The sequence below is a fragment of the Glandiceps talaboti genome, chromosome 21 (genome assembly GCF_964340395.1).
Source record: "Glandiceps talaboti chromosome 21, keGlaTala1.1, whole genome shotgun sequence".
Classification (NCBI taxonomy): Eukaryota; Metazoa; Hemichordata; class Enteropneusta; family Spengelidae; genus Glandiceps; species Glandiceps talaboti.
Window position 1 is genome coordinate 5,549,666 of NC_135569.1, and position 16,199 is coordinate 5,565,864.

The 16,199-nt window shown below is 37.5% G+C and overlaps 1 protein-coding gene across 1 annotated transcript; it reads left to right on the forward strand.

The window, feature by feature from the left end:
* Positions 1-116: 116 nt before the first annotated feature.
* On the forward strand, positions 117-5,476 carry LOC144451503 (YEATS domain-containing protein 4-like). Its single transcript, XM_078142369.1, has 7 exons — positions 117-182; positions 1,404-1,523; positions 2,037-2,103; positions 2,498-2,592; positions 3,413-3,505; positions 3,980-4,067; positions 4,592-5,476. Exons 1-7 carry the CDS (start codon positions 117-119, stop codon positions 4,768-4,770), a joined length of 708 nt encoding a protein of 235 aa, XP_077998495.1. The 3' UTR covers positions 4,771-5,476.
* Positions 5,477-16,199: the final 10,723 nt, after the last annotated feature.

Here is a 16,199-nt window from a genome sequence, read left to right on the forward strand (position 1 = left end):
CGATCATTAACGGTTACCACATAATATTTTTGTTCAACTTTGTATTTTTCGTATAACTTTTTGACCAATAGGGTCGCTGATACTTGTGTAAGTTCATTCACCGCGGTGAGGTCAACATGGCTGCCCTTTTGCAGAAATCCAAAATGGCGGAGTTTGGTCCTGATTCTGGCGGCAGAGTGAAGGTGCGTTTTATTTTGACTGTAATTGCGAAAGTAAGGAGTTAGTATAATGCAAAATAGTAACCGGGGCTTCTATAATAACATTAGACGTTCGTGAAATCTTCTAAACTGCATCAGTCATTGCCAGCGGTAATGTAAATGCATTCAAACCACAACTTGTTTGTGTGTGTTTAACTAGGGAAGTGCAGTTGAATTTCCGGGTTGTGGAAGTACGGTTGTGACTTTTATGTCGTCGATAAATGGGGATTTGTGTTACATGTTCTAAAAGAATAAACTACTGTTTTATGTAGTCGGTACAGTAGCATTCGTCAATGGTCAAGTTGAGAAATTGCGATGTTCCGCAACTCGTGGCATCCGTATATAAACATCGAGACGCAAGCGATGAATGTATTCAGTTATTCATAGCTCAAAATTTCGTTACGTAAATGACGTTTTCATTCAAAATTTTGAAGAAAAAAATTATTTTAGGTGACTTATAAATCTAGTAACATCAAACCATACAATAACAAGGACAAACTTGAGTTTTTAGTTTATTTTTCTGGATATGTCTGAATTAGACTGACGAATGCTGCGACTCAATCTTACACGATCAATGCAACAGCTTGACGAAACGGCTACTTAGGACAGCGGTTTCTCCGTTAATCTTAGCGTACAAACGGGGTTTTGAAACCAACGTCTTGCAGAGTGTCGATTGTCTTTAAAATGTTTTGTGACATATGGGAACTGTTGATAATTTTTTCTCGTCCACATCAGACAAATAGATGTCATTCAAAAAATATACTTTAGTGTCAACACCCCTGGAAAATGGCCAAAATTCAATATAGATACCCCTGGAAAACTGACGAAAAACCCCTGGAAAGTCCTGGAATTTTGTTTTGCTTTAAGTGTACGAACCCTGGTGTTACTATTATGCGATTATTTTGTAAATAGCTTGCGCATTTTACATTGATAGTTCTTGTGATTATTTCACATGATTATATTTCTGTCAAGAACAAGATGCAATATCATAATAAGATAAGTAGATGATGCACTTTCAGACAATTCATGATTCAAAATAGGACTCCTGCTTGTACATGTGTGTACATTTGTACATTTTGTAAATCGAGCCACAATATAAACATTGAATGAATGGTTTACCGCGTGGATGTATTATTAATACATCCATGGTTTAAGTTAAGTTTAACTGATATTTCATGTACATGTCTTGACTTTCAATTTTAAAAGGGAATTTCTATCATCAAACCAATCGTTTTTGGTAATATAGCGAGATATTTTGGTAAGAAGAGAGAAGAAGATGGACATACTCATCAATGGACTGTTTATGTTAAACCATTCAGAAATGAGGTAATGTGCAATCATAGGAAATAATATAAAAACATTTCACTTCTCATGTGGTCATTGTTGAGGAGAGATTCGTTTATAAAGTTCCAAAGTCCAGAGTACTGTTCAGTTTCAGTGGCACTGAGTGTACCCAGTAGTCTTGATACTACACATGATGTCAAATCATCCGAGTACTTCGGTTTCCTCTTGCATTAACACTGAACCCATGAGGGATGGCCCTCACTGAACTTTTTAGGAGATAAGTGTTTATATCAGTATAAATACAGACTATGTATGTCTGCTAACAGTGCTAAGTCCGTTGAACCAAGTGGACCACTGCAAGAACAATAGAGGAGAAATAGAGTTTCAATTTAGTGTTTCTTGGCAATCATGCACAATTTATGTAAATTGAAATCGTGAAATCACTCCAGAACCCAAGGTTCATGAAAATACGTTTATAGATACATATACCCTGGAGTGGCGTTGCCCTTTAAAGCTGTATTAATAACATACAAACATGCATATATTTATTTGCAGGATATGTCTGTGTATGTCAAAAAGATACAATTTAAACTTCATGAAAGTTACACAAGTCCACTAAGAGGTAAGTGTTTCATAATTTTCCAATATCCCTCCACTGCATATAAAATGGATGTTGATGGTAAGGGCACCCTCAAGAATTTTAGCTGAATGCCATCATTAAAATCCTGATCTGGAAGCAGACACAGTCATTTCATTTAGACAAAATATCGCAAAAAGCTATTCATTCGATCTTGCTATCTTTCAGAATGGTTGTATCAAATAGATCCAATGAACACACTATCATTAATGACCTTCAGTACTTTTGCGATTTACTTCTGCAATGTATTACATGTCTGGTAGGCAGTTTTTGTAGTGCAGATTTCATCATAGATAGAATCCTTTCTCTTTACATGACTACATCTAGTTTTGTGAATGTAGATTTTATTTTAATATTTTATTTATCTATTCATTGACAGTACTAACCAAGCCTCCATATGAGGTAACAGAAACTGGCTGGGGAGAATTTGAAGTTGTCATTAAAATATTTTTCAATGATCCAAATGAAAGACCGGTAAGTGTAATGAACTCTTTTACGCTTTTGTAAGGGATGATCACACAATGTTACACAAGTTCAATTAACAAACTTCATTCATTGAGAAGGGAGAGGGTCTGGCATCCATGCAATTGCTGAACTTCATTTACACACTTCTAATCAAATTTTGAAAACTTGTATATACTGCTGAGATGTTGATAAGTTGATTGAAATTTACTGCTAATAATGATATACATTGCACTTGTGAGCATTGTGTATTGAGCTTGTGTGATGTGCGATCATGCCTAAGGTATTGTAGTATCCCGGTAGGGTTAATGTCATTATGTGACGTTATGGGTGAACTTGATATTTTATTTCCAATGTATGATATACAGCCCATTTCGTATTAGTGTTCACTGGCTGTTTGATGCAACCACACAGAAACCTGTACGAAACTGTACATTCTACACTTTAACATAGCAAGACTGAATGAATACAATTTTTTGCAACATTTTGTCTAAATGATATGAACTAATGTGCCACCATGCAGACATCAAATACAGACATCAAAACATTAATGCTTGTGTATGTGTGTGTCTGTGTTTGTGTGTGTGTGTGTGTGTGTGTGTGTGTGTGTGTGTGTGTGTGTGTGTGTGTGTGTATTGTAGTACCCTTAAATGGTTTTTCATTTAGACAAAATGTAGCAAGAAATTGCAATATCGTAAAGTGTAGAATATGCAGTTACTTATTGGTTTCTGCATGGTTGTATCAAACAGAGCTTGTAAACACTAATATGAAATGAATGGTAAGGTAACAAAAGTAATATTCTGTGACATGTACATTTGAATATCTACCACAGGTGACAGTATATCACTTACTCAAACTTTTCCAATCTGAAACAAATCTGATGTTAGGAAAGAAGAATGTGGTGTCAGAACAGTACGATGAATTAGTAAGTACATAATTATATATACCACTACAGTATGGTGAATTAGTAAGTACATATACCACTACAGTATGCCCTCTAATCAATGAAGACATTCTTTGTTGTTGGTGGTTAGAATGATTGAATTGGGTAGTCTTGTGAGTCACCTCATAGTAAAGGATCGAAATTGTCAAATTTATATGTGTGTACAATAACAAATATTTTACACATTTAGTTGTTTTATAAATTAAAAATCCAAAATGAATAGCCAATTCTCATCCATATGGCCACTTTAATAAATAGAATAGTACGTACGTGGGTAATAATTATCTTTACAACTTTTGAACTGATTTCACTACAGCTATTTACAATTATGTACTACGTGGCATTGACCATATAGAGGAAAGATGAGGTAAGATTCCGGAAGAGATGCAGGCATTTTTGGTCCACATTATAGATTGTAATCAGTTGTGTACAATGTATTGTGTTTTGATATTGTAGATTTTTCAAGATCCAACACAGATGATGCAACAGCTACTTACTACAACTAGACAACTGACATTAGGACCTCATAAACATGAAACAGATTGTAAGTTTATGTCTTAAAATACAAAACTGTTCCTTTTTTTTTTTAAATATAATTTTTTGTAACATCATTAGTGTACATTTACATTGTATGTCTAGAAATACAGTGAACTTGTTAATTTACATGTACGCTTGTGGTAGTCATATGCTGAAAACATTGGTGTTAATTTCTTTTGCACGCATGTCTGAGAGCACATGCATGCACACGCACACACACACACACGTCTGTATGTGTATGTATGTATGTATGTATGTATGTATGTATGTATGTACGTACGTACGTATGTACATGCATGTGTGAATGTCTATATGTATGAGTGTGTACATGGATACAAGTATACATTAACATACATGTGATCCAATTTATACATATAAATATGCAAGCTTGTGTTTTGGTACATGAGTATGTGTATGTGTATGTGTGCATATAAATTGAAAATATCTATGTTTCTTATGCTCATCTTATTTTAAAACATTGATATCCAGAATATCTAACTTAACCAGCTTACCTTCCGTTTCCCTATACAGTTGAAGAGGTCGAGAGAAAAACAGTCAATTCCGTTCAGTCAGCCAAGAAAAAAATCCGATTTGAAATAACAGAACTTAATGAAAGACTTAAACAGAGTAAAGAAGCTATCCAACAATTCAGAGAAGAGATAAAGAAACTAGAAGACCAGGAACAAGACAGAGAAGAAATGTCATTATGATCTAAAAGGTTAAACTGTAACAAGACATTCCAGTAATATGGATTTGAAATATTACACACCCAGAAAATGGTATATAAAGAAGTGACCTCGAACACACATGCATATGTTTCAAAACTGTTGTTTTATTTAGAAAGATATTTTTGTGTATTCATCAACCTTCTACAGGTCAAGTTCTTGTAAAAAGATAATCGCTGTGAACATTTCTACTCACAGATCAAACTTTTGTTGATGTCTCTCTCCAAAGGCATTCCAGTATTGTGAATTGGGAAATATCACACACCATGAAAATTGTATGCCTAGTAGGAATACTTCTTATGTATGAAGTTTCTGTATGTCAATATGAACTTGGTATATTACACACTGTGAAAATGGTATACAGAGGAAAATGTCTGATGTAAGACGTTTTGCATATATATATGACCTTGAAATATTACACACTGGCAAAATGGTATAAGGAGTGATTTCTAACACATTAAGTTCCAGCATATGTTTCAAAACTTGTTTCTTAAGACATTCTAGAAATATGGATTTGAAATTTCAGACACCCTGAAAATGGTATAAGAAAGAATGAGATTGAGACTGTACTGTAGGGGCATGTATCATTGATTATGTAAATCCTAAACACACTGCCAGCCCATCAGCCAGTCGTAGGGTTTTCTTACACACATTGCAGATTAAATCTGTATAAACTTTACATCCAGTAAATTTAACACAGTATACATGGCGGCTGTGACGTCGTTAACCAATGTCTTATTTTGTTTTATTTGAGTATTTTGTTTTACTTCAAATAAAGATTTGGTAGTGATTGCCATATTTTACCAGATAGTCAATCAACTGTTGTTTTTTAAGCCCTCAATGGTCACAGTCTGAAAGGGCTAAACGAATGACCCTTGGAAGTCCATCCAACTATTCGTAAGCAGCCATATCTCTGACACCTATGGCTGAATTTCAACCAAACCAAGTTAGTTTGTAACCCAATAACCCCCCTCCCCCAACAAAAACACAAAGCAAAAAAAAACAAAAAAACAAAACGAAAACAAACAAGCAGAAGACCTAAAGAATGTGTAAAGGTTTGCATATTGTAAATAGGAAGTAATTTATAAACAAACTGCAAACACAATCAACACTTCACATCTCGCTAAGCTTCCCCATATTTTCGGTGTTTTTTTTGCGAATTATTGTCCTGGTAGTTACACTGAGTTTCGTGAAGTATTTTATTGGCCAGATATAGCTACTTAAGAGATGCCTAGCATGGTCTGCAAATAGAAAAAAAGTAAGTTGAAATCTTACCATGTTTGATAGAAATCAACAGACGAATTCATGTCAAATAAACGACGCAGTTGCTGAGATACGGAGTTCTACCAACTTGACATCAAACGCAAAGGCTCATGGGAAAACAAAATTTGCGCACAAACCATATGTTCTCTTCGAAGTGTCGTCTGCCTGATACACGACAACTTGTATGGGAGACGTAACTATAACACCTTTACTGTCTTGGATAATTCTACTTTCTGAGGCATTGAACTTGTAAGATGTAATCGAATAGCAAGCATGCAGGAAGAGAGAAAAACGTTCGCAGAATTTGCATGAAACGCGGAGAGAACTCACCATTCACGTCCGTGTCCACGTGCAGTGGCGTTCTTTCGAATATAAACTTACGTTCCGTCGTTTATAGAAATTCTAAATCGACTACATAATATCATGGTATAGTTCGTCGCCGGGATGCCCGGATGGGTTAATTTTATATTCACTGTGCTACTACTTTCATTTAGACAATGTGAATGAAATAAGTCAACTCCTCTGATGAAGATTGTCATCACTGCTACGTTGGTCATCCTCACATTAGCATCGGAAAGCTACGGAGGAAGTAAGTATATCCGAAAACTGAACACAGTCATATGAGGAAATTCTTTGTTCCCGCATGAGGAAAACATCAATTCGTTTTCATAACTAGCTAGACGTTGATTTTTCTCTAAAAAAATGAAAATAGACTTTTATACGAAGTGCGACTCCGACAACAACACTTTGAAAGCCCGGGGGAAGGAGGTATCGAGATTTTTCTTTCGTGTTGTTATTTTTGTTGTTGCCGCATTCCTTACTGTTAGTATACATGGTATGTAAAGTTTATATGTAAATCGAATCATTTGGATGACATGGTTTGTGTTGACGTAACAAGAACCTAACTTATATGTCAGTTGGTCTAAATTTGACCTTTAAAACACGAACAATGACGTCAACAAACAGAAAAAACAGCAGCAACAACAAATACTACCAAATGTAGACGGATGGCTTTCAGGACAAAAAGAAATATTTTTAATTTGTTGTTGCTACAAGCATTGCATTGTAGTAACTAATATATTTAACGTTAAACGTCACAGTATCTAACCGTAGTCAAAATCTTGTATCACAACAAGATCAGACAACACAGTTGATGACAGATCTCACCTTGCCATCTCCGGACCAAGATTATGGAACTCTCTCCCGAAGAAACTGACAATGATGGATGACACAAGTCTTTAATTAAACGCGAACTTAAAACACATCATTAAACATTTCATACTGTATTACTGTATGTGCAGCGCCTTTTTGAATATTTTAAGATAGGAAATGCGCTTTAGAAAATAAATTAACTTCAAGTTTGGATTTAGTTTTTTCCCCCAGTGGTTACATTAAGCGTATAGTCTACTAAATTTATTTGTCTTTTATCTGCAAATACAAGCTATCTGGTCCGAGTGGACTGACTGTCCCGTATCTTGTGGAATTCTTCCCGGAACAGTGTCACGCATGTGTAAAACAGTGAGACGCAAAGTGAAACTATGCAGTCCCGGCCAACAGAAATATCAGACTAAAGAATGTTACAGCGAAGACAGCACTCCATGTCCAGGAGGTAGGTCACTTCTCACCTTCGTAAAACATTATTCGCTTTTACGGTAATATACAATTCACATCGTCGAGAAAGTATGATCCACGGGACGTGAAGTTGCTGTGATATCTGTACCCCGTATGGCTATCGGTATGAACTTTGTATCAGGGCAACTTTACTTACAAGCACCTGTGGTTGGGACCAGCATAGATAAGATGTTTAACTTGAACATAGAAAATATAGATTATTCAATAATACTAGTAGTCCGTGAATTTATCATAAACATTCTTTGCCACATCTTATTTTCATTTTCACTTTCACCACCAACACCACCACCACCACCACCACCACCACCACCACCACCAACACCACCACCACCACCAAAACAACCAGATATTTACATCTTAATCACTTCATCAAATCCAGAACATATTCTGATATTTACAATGTATGTACGTATATCTCAGAAATTGGCCCATTTGGAGGGCGAGGAGTTACCGGAGAAGTTGGATGGGCCACGTGGTCAGAGTGGTCTGAGTGTTCTGTAACGTGTGGCGACGGCCAGCGTGGACGGCAGAGAACATGCGTATCTGAGAATAAAAGTGTATTTGTAGGCAAATGTCCTCCTGGCTCGTACAGTGAAGCTAAAGGGTGCGAAGAAGGCGTGTGCCCAGGTAAGCTCATTATGATCACATTGCCAATAATGCGCACACAGTGTGCACGCTGCATCAGGAGACCAGACTGACCTGGCATTCGTCAGGACAGCGACGGTTTCAGGACAAGTTCGTGTTGGAACTGTCGTAAGCCGTTACGACTCCAACCTGGCACATGGACAAGGAAGTTACACTTATTCTCATATAATTGTAACACATATCATGAATAAATGTTCATTTTTATTCGCGAAATCCTATGCGCTGGGAATTCGAATATCCACATATCCGTTCCATATTACAGAATCGAACGTCGAATGTGTATTTGTATGATCACGCGCGCTTGCATCGTCGTATGCGTACATTCGTCTCTAACGAACGAAAAGTTCCAGTATACTACGGTAGTCGGGATACGCCGTGTTACGACAATCCACATTCGTTGCATCCCATTTCCTCACTATGGAGACATCCTTTGAAAGATGATACGAGAGGAATATCATATTTCTGGTATGAAGTATGCGTCATGCTTTGTATATACACTGTTCACTATACTGCTAGCAAGCTACGTCTTCGAACTTTGCGACGCAGGTAAGTACTAATTCTATATGTATTCGCAACTTACAGCTTACATTCGAAGAGTAGAGTATATAGAAACTTTGCACAATATACGTTTTTCAAACTACCATAAATACAATGTCTAAAATGATAAACTTTGCTTTATGAAATTGTCAAAAGTAATTTAGAAACTAAAACCCCATGTTTTATAAGAGCAATGGGTAAGGCGGGGGGGGGACTCCATAAATTTTCAGACGTTAGTGACGGTGCGACCATTGACAGATGTGTAGGGAGAGATGGAAACAAACAGAGAGACAGACAGAAAGAGAGAGAGGGAGAGGGAGAGGGAGAGAGAGGAGAGGAGAGAGAGAGACAGACAGAGAGATAGAGAGACAGAGAGGGAGACAGACAGACAGACAGACATACAAACAGACAGACAGACAGACAGACAGACAGACAGACAGACAGACAGACAGACAGATATACAGACAGGGAGAAGTCTTTAATTATTGTTTTGAAGAAATACAGCTCGCCCCTTTCACCTCATTTACATCATATACATAATAACTAACTTCATTCGCACTTTGATGAAAGATATATCACTTCCTCTGCAGTGAATACGTACTGGTCTGAGTGGAGCAAATTTGAAAAATGTCCTGTTACGTGTGGCAGAGCCAGTAAAGCTCGCACTCGAAAATGTCTCACCGAGAACGGTGAAGAAGCGACTGGCTGTAGTGGGGAGAGTTCTGATCTAAAGTCATGTAGTTCTGGACCATGTTCTGATGGTTTGTATATTTTAGCAGTGTCAGTAATTTGGTGATTTTTTAAAAAAAATCATACTTTGTGCAATATTTTAAGTATTACTTAAGGTTATTTGTTTGTTTGTTTGTTTGTTTGTTTGCTATTTACACAATATTTGTAGTTTTCGTATGTTTCAAGGCAGGCATTTTATCATTCCCTCTGAGAGTAATAAAATGTAATGTAATGTATTGTATTGTATTGTATTGTACTGTACTGTACTGTACTGTACTGTACTGTACTGTACTGTACTGTACTGTATTGTACTGTACGTAAATACCGTATCGTATCGTATCGTAGCGTATCGTATCGTATCGTATCGTATCGTATCGTATCGTATCGTATCGTATTAGTATTAGTATTAGTATTAGTATTAGTATTAGTATTAGCTGTAAACAATTCCATGATTTTAATAAAAACACATCTAGGTTTCTTTTCACCGCTGACAATAACACCTGTATTTTTCTCCAGTAATTGCTGAAAAACACTGGTCTGAGTGGAGCAAATGGAGAAAATGTCCTGTTACATGTGGCAGAGGTAATAAAACTCGCACTAGGGATTGTCTCACTGAGGACGCTGAAGAAACGACAGGCTGTAAGGGTACAAATTCTGAACTGAAGTCGTGTAATTCTGAGCCGTGTCCTGAAGGTAATTTTCTTAGTTTTATGCAAGTTGTATAATAGATGTTGGAGAAAGACTCTTCAACGTCAATGGTTGCATTTCCTAGATATGAAAAGAAGTCGTAATGTCAGCTGTTTTCTATTTTAAAAAAAGGCTAGTCATCCGATGCGCATGCGTGAACATAGAAGTGACATGTAGTGACATGTTTACTTAATGTATTTATGAAGTTGAGTAACATAGACCAGATCTTTAAAATTTGTCTTTTTGGTTCTTGTAGCATTACAAAGCGAAACACCAGAAAATGCTTGTCTCACTGCCATACATGCATTTTCTTGAACAACTACTTGCCTAAGTATCTAAAAAAATTGAATTGATTACTTACTTTGACTAGTAACTATCCAAAGCAATGACAGGCAAATATCATAACAACTATTGCTTTTTATTTTTTGAACTGTGATTCCTTAGGAATTGTTGAAAGTGGTGGTAAAAGTGGTTGGTCAAATTGGAGCACCTGGACCTGTCACGTGACGTGTGGGGAAGGCACAAAGACAAGAAACAAGCAGTGTACTACAGGAAATGAGTGTACCGGAGACGAGGAAGAACAGGATACATGTACCATGCCTCTATGTCTAGGTATAAAACAATGTATAGTATTTAGTAAAATGCCATTGACTGACATACATGTACTTAGTGTTTGAATTAAGGATACAATGAGCATTACAATCATTTTGAATAATTGAAATAAGAGAGGAGAGGAGAGGCGAGAGACAGACAGACAGACAGAGAGAGACAGAGACAGAGACAGACAGACCGACAGACAGACAGACAGACAGACAGACAGACAGAGATACACAGAGAGAGAGAGAGAGAGACAGACAGACAGACAGACAGACAGACATATAGAGAGATACAGAGAGAGACAGACATACAGCACCGACAGACAGACAGACAGACACCTCTCGGCGAACGGACGGACGGACAAAGACAGCTAGAGATACAGGAGAGACAGAGGAAGGTTTGACATGACATTAGTGTTGATAAACTCAAATAAGGAATACGTATTCTTAAAAAGAGAGAATCAATAACTTTTGGTTTTCTTTGCCGTTTTTGTCATCTGAATGCCAACATGTGCTCATTTAAAACGTAAACCACGGCCTCTTTAACGGCACCATCCAAGACGCACCGCCGGGAATTAATTTTTTTCTTTTTATTCCTTTTAATGACTAGAACCTGGTTGGGCTATGTGGAATCCTTGGGTAAAATGCTCGTGTATCACGAATAACCGTATCAGGACTCGAACGTGTGAACTGAACGGAGTTCCATCTTTAGGTTGTAGGGGTACTCATGTTGGTCTTGATAAGTGTACACCCACAGGGTGTGAAGGTCAGTTATGTGTTTGGGCTAGATGTACGAATGTGTGTATGTACTATTAGATAGCTGTAATGAGAACTGCACGGCTACGATGATGATGATGATGATGATGATGATGATGATGATGATGATGATGATGATGATGATGATGATGATGATGGTGACGGTGGTGGTGGTGATGGTGGTGGTGATGATGATGATGATGGTGATGATGATTGAGATGATGATCATGGTGACGTCACGATGGTGGTAAGGATCGTGGTGGTGGTGGTGGTGGTGGCAGTGAGGAGGAGGAGAAAGAGGTAGGGAAGAGGAGGTAGATGAAATTGCAAACATTAAACTCCTGAACATTAAAAAGCGATACTAAAACATTATTAACGTGTACGTATTTTTACAGGGCAAGCTTGGCTCAGATGGGGCCAATGGACAAAGTGTCCCGTGACCTGTGGTGGCGGAGAGCATAGACGTAAAAGAGTGTGTCATGCAAAAACAGGAGAACTTACAACTGGTTGTACCGGAGATGGGGAAGAGATGGGCACGTGTAACGAAAAAGTGTGTCCTGGTAGGGATATACGGTTTATATCATATTGTAACATGTACATATATGCTATTCACATCAAGAACTTAAATGTATATATATAGAGAGATATATTTTAATAATGGATGACAAAGGTACTAGGTTGATTCCAAACATAATGCTTTTGTCTGTATGACATAACCACTACTGACGCTTGTTGATTTGTGACGGTCCTTGAGGAGAGTTGGTGCTGGCAGGATGTAGACATTTGAAAATCAATTCAATATGTACATGTAACTAGTTTGGTTTTGCATAATTAGTTTCTCAATCAAAATGTCAATAAGAAATGATCATTACGATATACAAACAACACAACAAATCATTACACAGCAGAACACAGCAGAACACAACACAACACAACACAACACAACACAACACAACACAACACAACACAACACAGAACGAAACAACACGCAACACAATGCAAAACAGCACAGTACAACATGACACGATGCATCATGAGCATTGCACAACACAACACAACACAACACAACACAACACAACTCAACACAACATAGTTCGATTTTTGTAGAGTCTATAAAGTAACCCTTAAAGAAATCAATAAACAAATGCAAAAGTAGCTAAATTGGCTAAAATGACTTTGAGCAAGTTGAGCACTATTTCTGTTAATTTCCTTTAAACACACCAAGCGTCATGGATTGTTTTGGTTTGGAACAGGTTGGGTACCATGGGGAGAATGGTCACGTTGTTCAGCTTCCTGTGCAGAAGGATTAGTGACTCGAACAAGGATATGTGGTATAGGGAATGGACACAGGACCAATGTTGCTAATTGCCCGGGTAATCACGAAGAGTCTAAACCATGTAATGGAGGGACCTGTCCCGGTACGTATATATAGTAGTAGTATGCACTTACAACAAGAGGAAAGTGTTTCAAAATTGGTCATGAACAGTTCTCTGGAGAACATAACTGAAATCAAATTTGATGATTTGGAGATAAAGGAAATATTTATTCATAATAAACCAATGTAAACTTATTCATGTATTGTTATGAAATACATAAAAATACATGATAGCATACACAGCAAAGACATGAAGTCATAGAAACAGGATATAACATATAGTAAAACAAAAGAAGGGAGATTTGGGACAAAATAAGGTTCTTTGCATATATTACTTTAGGCATTCCTGAGAAATTTGAATACAAGAAAGTTGAATTTTACTTCTATAATAGTCAAAATTTCTTCATCTTTATTGTAATTAAGAGTAGCTGGAGTAGTTCATAGCAAAATATTCACAAAATATTCGTGTTATTCTTCCTTGATGATCGCTGTAACAGTGTTGCAAGCACAAGGTTGTTTTCAAGGAGTAAATCATTTCAAGCAGAAGCCCTCGATATTTTTTCAGTTGTTATAAATTTCATTGAACCTTTTATCAGTAACAGTGCAAAGAAGGCCACAAGGAGCTTACTAACGTGACAGTGTTCTTTATGACTTGTGAATCAACTAATTTGCATAAATTGGAGTTTTGATTTTACAGGGACGTGGTCTGAATGGGGTGCGTGGAGTGGGTGTGACTGTCAGACATGGTCACGTACCCGTGACAGACAGTGTGTGAAACCCCCTAATTCTCCTGAATCTGAATGTTCTGGTATTAGTAAGGATATTGACGAATACTGTACAGCGCCAAAAAAGTGTAAAGGTAGGTCTAAGACCGACACAAACAGAACTATTGTCATTTTATTGACAACACAGCTATGCTACACCGTATGAGAACAATAGTTCATTTGCAAAGAGAATGCAAATCAACAAAAAAGGCAATGAATATGCAAATTAGGAACAAGCCTATGCAGATTTCAAATCATTTTACATAACCATATTCACCTCGCTTGAAACCATACCTTTTCGTGAAGATGGTGTTGATTCCTAAAGTATTTTTCCGTTCTGCTTATTTTTTTTTGAACAGTGGTCTTAAAGGTGCCAGATGAATGGACAGAGTGGGGCCCCTGGTCACCGTGCCCTGTGACGTGTGGAGTGTCGTCTGCTCAGAGAGAAAGAACATGTAGGTCAGAAAAAGGTAGAGAAGCGTTTGGATGTGCAGGTCAAAGTCTCGAATTCAGGCAATGTACACAACCAAAATGTCCAGGTAAATGCAGATTCAGAGCTGTGTTTGCAAAAATATGTTCTTTATGCAATTTTTGAGTGGACGAGCAATTGTTTTTCGATCGGTGGTGGTGGTGGTGGTGGGGGGGGGGGGGGCAAACAAGGAAGAATTGCGACAGGGAAGTCCTGATTTTGATACAGTGGGAGGGGAAAACATAGAATTGTAGGGGAGGGGCGTACATTGTGTACGTCAAAATGAATTTTTGGTATGGTTGGTAGCACAAACGTTTCAGTGTTGGGGAGTGGTTAAATCACGACTTCCACTGGTAGTGAAGGATATGTGCCCTCCCCCTCCCACTGGTTTCAACTTGCCCGCCAGCTCACTGCCCATCCAACACAACTACACATTAAATGACTGGGGCAAGCTGATGAACACATTTCTTTTCGTCTTGTTCACTGCCATATCTTCAAATTTTATGAATTATTTGGAAACAGGTTGGTCAATGTAATGTGGGGAGACTTTAGGAATACATAAATCGGTTTTCTCTATGCAAACATCGATTATAACAATATAAATGTATAAATTAACTAAGAAAACAAACAAATATGTACTTCATCAATACAAACACAATGTTATGGACGAAAGTTTGTTTATTGTATTATTGCAACATATGGCAAGTTGCCATAATTTGACTAATTGTTTTACTTGTGCGCCCTCACAGTTAAGAAGACATGGACCGAATGGACCAATTGGTCGACTTGCTCTGCAACTTGTGGTCGTTCAACAGTGAAACGTTCACGGCAATGTGTAAGGGAAGATGACAGAACCAAAATATCGGGTTGCAAAGGCGATCGCAAAGAGGTCAAAGGTTGCAGCGCTGGAGACTGTACAGGTAGACTTAGTAATTACCAACAAACAAACAGATGGTAGATTTTCATTTCGAGTATTTGTTAGACTTTCATGGAAGTATTTCAGTGTTGTTGAGTTTCATGTTGATGTGGTGTATTTTCTTGGTTTTGAACAATAAAGATATTTAAGGCACACTTTCTTTTGAAAGGAGTACCCAATGTTTGAGAGGTTACTTCAATCGCTGTCATGTTTTCAAACCGTTAAATTTTGCGATCAAAAAGTGTTCTACTGGTGCCCCAAGAGATTATTTTTCTCCACATTATTTGACTATGTTAGCCTGTGTTTATGTAGGGAAGAAATTTTGGCGAATAGATATTTTCTCGTTTTTCCACCACGAGAAAACTTATCTTCAGTGAAAATTTCCGGATTTACTTTCGCTTTTCGACTGTTCTCGTAATCTCAATTAGGAGCTGACGAGAGTGTGGTACTCTCAGACCACTTTGGTGATCTGATGGGTAATGTATACAATGAACATTCGAACATATGGCAGTTTCCTTGTGTTAAAATGTATTTGATGAAATACTGTGGTGTTCCATCGACTTACAGACGTAGCGATAATTAAGAAATGAAGACCAAAACAAGATGTACTTCAAAAGCACATGAAACACATACAGATTTGGAAATGCATGACATACTACATGCATACGTGTATTGTGGCCTAAATCACGGCCTTCTATACCACGATATATCTCTCTCCATCAAAGAAAGGTCATTGAATCGCGTGTAACTTATATTTCCCTCAAACGGTTAACCTGATTGGCTGCCATCAACAACTCAATGCCCAATGGGGTGCGTCGTTGTGTCTATTGTATCAAATTGACTTTCCGCTACCAGGAGGGCTTATCACAACACGTCCTTTCCAGTGGTAGTATTTTGAATGCCTTACTTTTGAATATATGTTAACATCTTTACGTCAAATCACTTTTCAACAACTTTGAAAAAATATTCAGTGACGTACGGAGGCGGCCATGTCGGAAAAGCAATCAACATTGAATGTATGAAAGGAACTCAGTGATTGGTCAAT

Coding starts and splice junctions, on each gene's coding strand:
- LOC144451503 (XM_078142369.1), top strand. CDS start 117: ATGGCTGCCCTTTTGCAGAAATCCAAAATGGCGGAGTTTGGTCCTGAT. Junction 2,104..2,497: donor TTACACAAGTCCACTAAGAG/GTAAGTGTTTCA, acceptor ATTCATTGACAG/TACTAACCAAGCCTCCATAT. Junction 4,068..4,591: donor TCATAAACATGAAACAGATT/GTAAGTTTATGT, acceptor TTCCCTATACAG/TTGAAGAGGTCGAGAGAAAA.